Source organism: Jaculus jaculus, chromosome 11, assembly GCF_020740685.1.
Source record: "Jaculus jaculus isolate mJacJac1 chromosome 11, mJacJac1.mat.Y.cur, whole genome shotgun sequence".
Classification (NCBI taxonomy): Eukaryota; Metazoa; Chordata; class Mammalia; order Rodentia; family Dipodidae; genus Jaculus; species Jaculus jaculus.
The window spans coordinates 48,413,418-48,424,333 of record NC_059112.1 but is presented as its reverse complement, the minus strand read 5'-3'; the positions used below and the strand labels follow the sequence as shown (position 1 = coordinate 48,424,333).

Genomic DNA, 10,916 nt, shown 5'->3' with positions numbered 1-10,916 from the left:
GAGCATCACCACCGGGAAACTGAGGCACGGGGAAAGATTGCGGCCAGCGGTTGGTATCGCGCTCCCGCCGAGTCTTCTTCACTCCCTCCAAACAGCCGCCGGAAGTCACTGTCCGCCTTCCGCAGTCAAACTGCGAAATAAAAACAAGAGAAAAGTGGAAAGCCACGATCTCTGCAGAGGACAACCAGGTCACTGAAACATGAAACCTCTTCGCCTCCGCCCCGCGCGGCCGCCCGTCACGTGATCCGCAGCCCACGTGACCGCTGCCAGCCCGCGCAGGCGCACCGGGCCTCCGGCGCCCCTGCAGACATGGCGGCTCCCCTGGGCGGCATGTTCACCGGGCAGCCCCCCGGTCCCCCGCCGCCGCCGCCGCCGGGCCTCCCGGGCCAGGCCTCGCTCCTGCAAGCGGCGCCTGGAGCTTCCAGATCATCGAATAGTACGTTGGTGGACGAGCTGGAGTCGTCCTTCGAGGTGAGCCGAGGCTTTGGTCTGTCGCAGGCCTCCCTTCGTCCCTGTGCTCGGGGTCCCTCGGTCTTCCGCCCAGCTCCCCGTATACTTGTGGGGTGCTGCGGCCCCGAGGACGAGGCGGGGGCGTCTTCCGGTGAGCCTCGGGCCCTTCTCACCCCTCCTCTCTCTGCGTGTCTGGTACGAGCTCACCCGTTAGCAGCTAGCCTTCGGGTCGGGCCCTGCTCGTGCCCCCGCCTGCGCGCGCTGGTATCGAAGGCAGGCGCTACCCCGCCCGGCTGGCATCACCTCTCTGTACGGTTGCAGAAACCGAGGCTCTCAGAGAAGTTAACTTTGCCCAAAGCCAAACTTCGAGTTGGTGGAAGGTGAGGACTAAGCACTCTGGCCTCTCCCAAAGCATACTTTAACAGCATTTTATTTTATTATTTCTAAGCAAAGAGAGAAGAGATACCGAGGGAGAATGGTCGCCCTAGGGTCTCCAACCACTGAAAACGAACTCCAGACGCATGCGCCCCCTTGTGCATCTGGATTATGTGGGTTCTGGGGAATCGAATTTAGGTCATTTGACTTCGAAGTCAGGCACCTTAACTGCTAAGCCATCTTTGTAGCCCTAAACAGCATATTTATTTTGGTTTGCCATACATTTTAATTCTCCATGACTTTCCAATTGTCTGTAAAGGTCTCTGCTTTCATTGTTACTTCGTTAGGGAGTAAGAAAGGCCTAGAACTAAAATTCCTTACATTAGGTTTCCTCCCACACTGTTCATAGCCTTTTTGTATCTAGGATGGCCACCTCAGCTTTGTGATCCCCTCGAACATAAAAGTAGTGAACTTTTTAAAGTAGTGCACAGAATGAGTGGTTTGATTTGTTGAGTCGTTGCAGGAATGGGGAATCCCTGTGATTGTCTATAGATCAAATGAGAAACTGAGGGCAGGAGAATTGTTTTTTCTGGAGGGGCCGCACATCTGGCTGATGAGTGACTTTTGGGTGTCTACCTGCAGTGCCCCTCGCCAGGTGTAGGTTGCTCGTTGCTGACAGGGCTGTACTCCTATCTATTTAAGCTGCCATTCTGTTCTCTTTCAGGCATTGTCCTGCATTGGAGGGTCACCTTGGTGCATTTCCTGAGAGTGATCCACACCTCTGTGGATTACTTACATATACATATCACTTGGTGCTCCTTTGGAACTATGTTATCAATGGGACACCAACCTTGTCCTCTTAGGCCACCCACTAATGTATATTTGTCGGGCTGGAAGGTGGCCTGAGAGGTTAAAGGTGCTTGCTTGCAAAACCTGCTGGCCTAGGTTCTGTTTCCAAGTACCCACATAAAGCCAGCAGATGCACTAAGAGGAGCTTGTGTCTGGAGTTTGTTGGCAGGTCAAGAGGCCCTGGTGTGCCCAGTGTGTGTCTGTCTCCCAAATAAATAAACAATATGTGTATATATATTTAACAGCAAACACCTTTACTTACTAAACGCATTCCAGTGCTCAGATAAGGTGGTTAACACCACTAGCAAAATTTCTATCCACTAGTAGGGGGCATGAAAAGAATGCATCATAATGGCAGTTAATTATGTAAAAGAGAGTTCCAGGATGGAGCATGAGCAGAAGGGAAGAGAACCATTTAGGAAGTGGACAGATGGCATCTTGAGTGGGTGATAGCTCATGTGAGGGTCAGCAGGAGGTACCTCACTGGATTTGAAGAATGTTCAGACCTTGGTGTGGAGAAAGATGGAAGGAGGTGTAGGTGGTCAAGGAGAGGTCAAATGATGGTGCTGGCAAATACCAGTGTCTCATTGTCCAGGCTAGTTGAGACTCAGCTACCCAGTGTTCTCATTGTCATGATGTCATCTTATTTGCAAATTCAACTGCTGTCAACTCATTGAATGACCTCAGAAGTTGTTTGTTACTCAGAAGTAACATTTTGATGTGTAAGACATTTTTTATTAAAAATTTACATAATCCCCTCTCACTGTCCTCCTTTGTCCCTCAACCCCTCTCCACTGAATGTTCAGTTCACTTCTTTCCCACTATTCCTTCTTCTATATTGATCTCTTCTTTCCCCTGTCTTTCACCATCCCTGACAACCAGCGGATGGGCCCAATATTATGGAGATCTTATGCAGATAGGTATAGCACAGCATCTATGAGGTTATGAATACAGCCACTTTATGTATGTACAGCATTCCAAAGCACTCCTCTCTATCCTTTCACTCTTACTGTTCTTTTTATCACCTCTTCTGCTATGGCCTTTGAACCACTGGAGGGTATCATAGAGATGTCTCACTAAGTGCTTACCTGGCACTTCATCTCAGCACTTTTATGAGTTTGAGTCTTCTCCAACAGTCACTGCCAACTGAAAAGACAGACCTCTAACAAAAGGTGAGAGCAGCATTAATATATATGCATAAGTATAAGTATTTAGATGGCAGTTTGATGGGTATAATATATCCATGTAGTCAAACAACAGTTAAAAAAAAACTTCCTCCTGAGGGTTTGTGACCCTAGCCACAGGCTTTTCACTAGATTTTCAGCATCATACATGAATTCCCTACCATAGGAACAGGCTTCAGATCAAGTTAGAGAACAATTGGTTATCCCCATAACAGATATGCCACTATTGCACTTGGTGGCCAATTGTGTTGCTTTCAAAGTCCACAGCTGGTAAAGACCATTGATGGCTTTTCTCACCCAACAGGCATCATAGTACTTTCAGGCACTGGGACAGCTACGCAGCAGGGAGGAGGCTTCCAGTTCAATTCTTTTGATTTCTCAATGTCCTGCAGCCAAAGGATGTGGTGTCTTTAGCAACAAGGTCTTACTGTTTAGTTGTGGTGGCATCCCAGAACCTTGGCAATGGCCTGTAATGTTTTGGGGGACCTCAAGGACCTTGCTGATCAACATTTCACTGGGAGGTATCCCAACCCTGCTACTGAAATTTTTCTGTGACAACTTATGGCTTGTGGATGCAGCATTTATACCCCCATGGGGTACTTCTGGCCAAACTCTTTTAAAGTATGTGTTATAAATCATGTATATTATATGTAATATGTATGATATATGTACACACAATTGGTTAACCAAAAAGTAGATTTCCATATGGTTTATTCATAACAACTTTAGTTTTGATAAACTTTTCTCCCACCCCTTCCTTTCCTCCATCCACCTCACCCCTGTTCCCCAGTACACAATTCCACCCCCCCTCCATTCTTCCTCTCTACTTACTTACCTACTGTACCTTTTCCTGGAGCCCTTCTCCCATCTCCCTCAAGGCCCTTTTCTAGCTTCCTGGACTCTACCACTGACTCTTAGCTTACCCACAAATCTAAAAATTTGAAACCAGGATCCATATATGAGAGAGGATGTGTGGCTTTTGACTTTCTGAACCCGTGTTACCTCACTTAATATAATCTTTTACAGATCCATCCATTCTGCAAATTTCATAATTTCATTTTTCTTGCAGCTGAATAGCCATTGTATATATGTAACACACCTTCCTTATTAATTCATTAGTTGATGGACATCTGGGCTGACCTCATTTCTTAGTTGTGGATAGAGCCATAAAAAGCATTGGTGCACATGTGCCTTAGTAGTAGAGGCTTCCACACTGATTTCCATAATGGCTGTACCAGTTTACATTTCCACCAGCAATGGATAAGGGTTCTTTATCCACACCCTGCCAGCATCTGTTGTCATTGGCTGTCTTGATAGTCATAGTCATTTTGACTGATGAGATTAGAATCTCAAAGTAGGTTTATTTTGCATTTCCCTAGAATGTTGAACTTTTTTTTTGGGGGGGGGGTGTTTCTGAGGTAGGGTTTTACTCTACCTCAGCTCAGGCTGACCTGGAATTTACTGTGTAGTCTCAGGGTGGCCTTGAACTCATGGCGATCCTCCTATCTCTGGTGTGAGCCACCACGCCTGGCTTTGTTGGACATTTTTGTTTGTTTGTTTTTTGTTTTTCGAGGTAGGGTCTCACTCTAGCCCAAGCTGACCTGGAATTTACTATGGAGTCTCAGAGTGGCCTGAACTCATGGCAATCCTTCTACCTCTGCCTCCCTAGTGCTGGGATTAAAGGCATGCGCCTCCACGCCCAGTTTGTTGAACATTTTTTAAATACTTACTGGTCATTTGTATTTCTTCTGAGAACTCCATTGAGTGCTTTTGTTTGTTTGTTTTACTAAATTGAGGTTTTTTGTTTGTTTGTTTGTTTGTTTTTAGTTCTTTGTAAATCCTAAATCCTCTGTCAGTTGTATAGCTGGTAGAGATTTTCTCCCATTCTGTAGGCTACCTGCAGACATCTTTTGTTTTGATCACACAGGCTTGCTTCGCTTCTCTTGTGAGTCAGGATTATGTGAACGGCACTGATCAGGAAGAAATTCGAACTGGTAAGAATTCCCTCTTAGAGTGTTTACTTTCAGCAGGATTTCTCACTGCTGCTTTTACCCTTAGTGTGCTCTGTTCTACTTACATCCTAAGAGAACTTTTCCAAGGCAGAAGCTGCATGCAGATAATCCCCTTTGCATATGCGTACTAGGTCAAGAAGACTACTCCTGTGAATACATTTCTATAAACCCACAAATTTTGTTGATTTTGAACAGATGTTCAGAGGGAAGTGTGCTGTCTTTATTCTTCATCTCCTGTGCTAGGTCCCCAGAGCAGCCAGTACTTCTGGCTTTGTACCATATTTTAAATGTTCCAGTTTACATGGAAATTGTGGTCCTAATTGCTGAATATCTATCTAGGTTTTACCTCTTCAGAAGACCTGGCTTGCATATTCTGAAAGGCTTTAACCTGATAAAAGTAGCTGATATGACATGTTTGCACATGGGAAGTTGGGGGTTGTTACTGCTATGGTCAGGAGTAAAATCCTGTATTTTAAATATAAGAAAATGCTCTTTTAATATCTGACTATTTATTTACATGGGAGATACATACATCTAGTGTTTTTCCAAATTTAATTAATTAATTTTTTTTTTTAGGTGTTGATCAATGTATCCAGAAGTTTCTGGATGTTGCAAGACAGACAGAGTGCTTTTTTCTACAAAAAAGATTGCAGTTGTCTGTTCAGAAACCAGAGCAGGTTATCAAAGAGGTACAAACTCAGTTTTTCTTCAACTTCTAGGAAAAGCAAGTGTTATCAGGAGTTCAATTATGCTTTGAAATAGATGCACCTTGTTGCAGTTACCTTGTTGTTGCTGGGAAAACATGTAACCCAAAGCAGCTGATTGGAGGAAAATTGTTTATTTTGGCTTACAGTCTCAACGGAAAGCCCTGTGGTGGCATGAGAAAGATGATAGAGCGAGCAGAGGCCAGACATCACCTCCTTGCCAACATTAAGTGAACAAGAGCAGTAGGGAGAGTGAGCTGATTGATCAGAGCTCCATGTTCTACCTTGTTTGAGGCAGGGTTTCTCATTGTTTACTAACCAGTGAGTCAGGCCCACTTCTGGGAAGTTCTATTCCACCTCTTTCACCATTGTTATGACAAGGTTTCAGAAGCCTGCCACATAATTGTGCTCCCCTCAACCCCCAAACATTTCTCATTTTTTCTTTTTACTTTCTTAGGTTACAACAATGAAAATACATTATTTAGTTAACAAGAACAATTAAGGTTATTTTTGAAACTGAGCATGAAAAATTCCAAAATGAATTTCACAGAAGCAGGAGAGCAGGCAGGGCCCAAGTCCCTTTGCTTGGAGCATCTTTCTACCTATAGGACTCCCCCACCCCCACCCAGAGACAACGAACCTGCCCCACCAGGGTTCTTAGGAAATGGCACAAGCTTGGAAGCTGGGGAATGCCTCTATGTTACTAGAGAAATTTAAAATAGGTTTTAATTATAGACTCATTTCAAAAGCAAAACACCAAGGTCTATAGCAGAGAGAGGGGAAAAGAAAAGAAAATCTTGTATGGCACAGTCATGTCCACAGTATTTTTTTTTCCCCTTTTTGGTGGTGGTGGTTTTTTGTTTTTTGTTTTTTTTCTTCAAGGTAGGGTCTCACTTTAGTCCAGGCTGACCTGGAATTTGCTATGTCATCTCAGGGTGGCCTCAAACTCATGGCAATCCTCCTACCTCTGCCTCTCAAGTGCTGGGATTAAACCTGGGTGGCATCACACATGGTCCTCCTCAGTATTTTTATTTTTATTTTTATTTCTTATTTATTAGAGAAAGAGAGAGAGAGATAATGGGCACACCAGGGCCTCCAGCCACTGCAGATGAACTCCAGATGTGTGCGCTACTTTGTGCATCTGGCTTACATGGGTCCTGGAGAGTCCAACCAGGATCCTTTGGCTTTGAGGCAAACACCTTAACTGCTTAGCCATCTCTCTCTCCAGCCCCTCCTCAGTATTTTTAATTTAACCTAGACCCTTCCACATGGTAGTCAAGTGATCTAATTTTTTTGCTAGGAGAGGAAGGGAGAAAGAGAAAATGGTCATGCCAAGGCCTCTTGCTGCTACAAATTCCAGACACAGGCACCACTTTGTGCATAAGGCTTTATATGAGTACTGGGAAATTGGACTGAGGCTGTCAGGTTTTGCAAACAAGTCCCTTTAACTGCTGAGCCATCTTTCTAGTGCTCCTTTTACTTTTAAAATTGAGACAATCTCTTACTAAGTTGCCTGGGTTAACCTCATGCAGGCTTCATGCTTGTGATTTTCGTGTCCAGTCTCCTGAGTACCTGGCATTACAAGGCTGAATTATAAGGCTTAGCCTTCTCAATGTGCTCTTAACTAATAAGGAACTCCATTGCCTTAAGTTTACTCTTAATTACTCCATCACTCTCCCTTCCCCCCATCACTTTCATCTGTAGGATGTATCAGAACTAAGGAATGAATTGCAACGGAAAGATGCTCTGGTCCAGAAGCACTTGACAAAGCTGAGGCACTGGCAGCAGGTGCTGGAGGACATCAATGCACAGCACAAAAAGCCAGCCGAAGTCCCTCAAGGCTCCTTGGCCTACCTCGAGCAGGCATCTGCCAACATTCCTGCACCTATGAAGCAGACCTGAGTGCCCTGGCCAGCGCGGATTCCTGTCCAGACAGCTGATCAAGCTTCCTTCCGTATGGCATTCTGGAAGAACTCTGTTGAAGAATGATAGGCTGGGTGTGGTGGCACATGCCTTTAATCTCAGCACCTAGGAGATAGAGGTAGGAGGATTTCTGTGAGTTCGAAGCCTCCCTGAGACTACATAGTGAATTCCACGTCAGCCTGAGCTAGGGTGAGATCCTACTTCGGTTAAAAAAAAAAAAAAGAATAATTTAATGCTAATTTTATGTTCCCACTGTTGTTATTATGGTGTTTTTTGTTTTGTTTTGTTTTGTTTTGTTTTTGAGGTAGGGTCTCAACTGTAGTTCGGGCTGACCTGGACTTCACTGTGTAGTCTCAGGGTGGCCTCGAACTCATTGGCGACCCTCCTATCTCTCTGCCTCCTGAGTGCTGGGAGCAACCCACTATTATTTTTGAGTGTCAGCTCTTACTCTCTCCTGAGACAAGGTCTCACTGTCCACACCAGGCTGGCCTGGAGTGCAGCCCCCTGCCTTAGGCTCCTCAGTCCTAGCTTCTTGGGTACTTTGAAAGTGCATGTCTTTGGTAAGTCAAGTAAGATTTTTTGTTTTTAGTAAGTTCAGATTGTCAGGGTAATGACACAGATTCCCTCTTCCTTCATGGAGTCTTTGTTGGGTTAAATATCTTTCCATAGCTTCATCTCCATTTTTCTGGTTGCTAGTTTGTTAGGACTGAAGGAAAGAAGTAATAATCTGAGAAGCAGGAGGTAATTTGATTGTTGGCTTTAATAGCTATTCATCCGTGGTAGTGCAGACAAATGCGTAAATTTTCTTTTTCAAGACTTTGAACTGCCTCAGGAAGAGGAGTCTTAACACAGCATGTTACGCTTCCAGAACAGTACACAGTTTGCACATTTTGTGAGGGAGTTACAAAAGGTTCAACTATGCTGTTAGTGTGCTGAGTATAGGAGGTTTGACGTCGGCTTCTACTTGGGGTGAGCTTATATTTGCATCATGCTTACTTAGTTGGGGATGAAACAGAACCATGCTGCCCTGGTCAGTGTAAGGACAAGGCAGACCTTGTCTCAGTAGTGTCACAGTGGGGACATCGGTGAACTGTAAGGAGTTAAAAGATGACGTAGATTATCCCTGCTTTGAGGTTGGTGCAGTTTTACCTTCTCAGAGCAGATTACATCCCTTAACCAGAGCAAACACTGCACTGTCCTTAGTAGTGTCTCCCAGTCAATGTCTTGGCCTGTGTTGGTCTACAGCCTTCATGTCCCTCACATTGACACTCATTAGTGTCCTTGTGGTTCTGGATGCCCCCTGGTCTGTGAAGCGTCCATTGTCCCCAGGGCACAGGATTTTGTGTATGCGTTTCTTACCAACCTTTTCAGTTTTTCCTTAAGGGTTATGATTCATACTTGTCTTTATGTCTGTTGCTGCATATGTCCCCAAGAATTAGGCATTATTCCCCTTGAACCTAAGAGATCACATTTATTTTTTATATGGTGCTTTTTATCTTTGCGGGCTTGGTTGTATGATACTTGCCACGTGGACCTATGTGTACCGCCTAAAGCCAACACAGTCCCTCTTAGAATGGATAAGGTAAGCATAGCTTTCAGAAGTTGTTCTAGGTGAGACCCAGTGGCAGACATGTACTCCCAAGTTCTGGTAGGTACAAAGGAAGATCAGTTCAAAGTCATCCTGTTACACAGCAAGTGTGAGATCAGCCTGGGTGACATGAGACTTTTATCTTAAAAAAATAACAAAAATGATTGCTGTTACTCACATAAGGTTTTGACTGGTGGTCTCATACTAATTATGCTAATTAGAAGTACCAAGCCAGGGCATGGTGATCCACACCTTTAATCCCAGCACTTGGGAGGCAGAAGTAGGAGGATAGCTGTGAGTTCAAGGCCAGCCTGGGCTAGAATGAGGCTTTACCTTGGGGGAAAAGAAAAAGCAGCTCTGACTGGCAGTTTTAGATTTCTTGGTAAAAACCTAATGCGACTACCTCTTTTTAAAAATAATTTTTATTGGGACCTTTATGAGCATTCTACTGATTAGCCATATTCCCATCAGGTTGTCCTAATTTGTCTCCTCTTCCACCCCCATTCCAGTGAGGGCACTTATCAGTGGGGACATAGGTAATCACTGGCTTATGAATGTACCCGTCTATTCCTGTCAGGAGGACAGTACCTCACAGTACGCCTTTCCACCTGTGGCTCTTAACCTGCTTTCCACTCCCTTTTCCACAATCTGTTACATTTTCATTAGTCTTTCAGTAATAAAGTTGTTCTTGGTGAAAATACTGGAAATTGTTCTTGGTGCTTAATGAAAATATTTTGAATTAGTCTATGTATAAGTTAATTACTTAACTAAATTCAGAGCAATGTCAAATAAACAATTTTAAATCTTGTCAGTTTGTGTGGTATTTTAAATGAATGGCCCCCAATATATTCATGAGGTGTCATAGACAGGAGGTGTCACTGGGCGGATCTTAGGGTCCAGTCCTAAGGTATGGGGGTGGATTTGGAATTCCAGTCTAAAGATGTGCACAGTGCCTGAGTTCTGCCTGCAGTTCCTGGGTGTGCCTGCAAGCACTGGTGTTGGTGGCTCTTCTCTCTGCTTGGACCTGTGAAAGCAGGCCAGCTCTTTCTGCCATCATACAACTTCCCCTCTGTCTTCAATAAATTCCCTTCCTCCATAACTGGCTGGTTTGGAAGTTCATCTCCGTGATCTGAGGTTATCTGCTAGAGCTTGTTAACAACTCTTCTTTATTAGAGAGAGATTGAAAGGGCACACCAGGGCCTTCAGTTGCTGCAAACAAACCCCAGACATGTGCACCCCCTAGTGCACATGCGCAACATTGCATATTTGGTTAGTGCATCTTGCTATGTGAGACCTGGATATTCAAACATGAGTTCCTAGGCTTCACAGCCTTAACTGCTAAGCCATCTCTCCAGCCCATATTTTTCTTTTTAAATGACATCTTGCTGGTTGATGAACAGAAACTCACTTGTCTTCAACTCCTACAGGAACCCTTCCCCCAAATGCAGGGCTGCTCTGTAGCTGCTAAGATCCTGCCCTGTGTGTAAGACCTGTCTTTCTCCAGGTGCCGTTGGTCCCAGGCCTACCCTGTATGAGACACATCTTCCCCAGGTGTTAGGTGTCCCAGGCTAATTGCCTTTTCTAGGACTTAACCCGTTTCTGTGATTTCTGCCACATCCACTGTCTCTAGATCATTGCCTACAGATCACCCAAATCCATCTCAATGTTGCCCAGATCCAGAGCTTCTGTCCTCTTTCCCAGACCCTTATCCACTGTCCTGTGCTTGTGATTGTCATTGGTCACAAGTGACAAGTTAAATGGATACCCTTTCGTCTTCTGTTTCTTTTTTCTACCCAATGTCTAATATGACATTTGTAGTGTTGTCTCCTGA

The 10,916-nt window shown here is 44.6% G+C and overlaps 1 protein-coding gene across 1 annotated transcript; it reads left to right on the top strand.

The window, feature by feature from the left end:
- Positions 1 to 307: 307 nt before the first annotated feature.
- Med28 (mediator complex subunit 28) lies at positions 308 to 9,893 on the top strand. Its single transcript, XM_004656145.2, has 4 exons — positions 308 to 471; positions 4,786 to 4,852; positions 5,447 to 5,559; positions 7,279 to 9,893. The coding sequence occupies exons 1-4, from the start codon at positions 310 to 312 to the stop codon at positions 7,474 to 7,476; spliced, it is 540 nt and encodes a 179-aa protein (XP_004656202.2). The 5' UTR covers positions 308 to 309; the 3' UTR covers positions 7,477 to 9,893.
- The last annotated feature ends 1,023 nt before the right edge of the window (positions 9,894 to 10,916 follow it).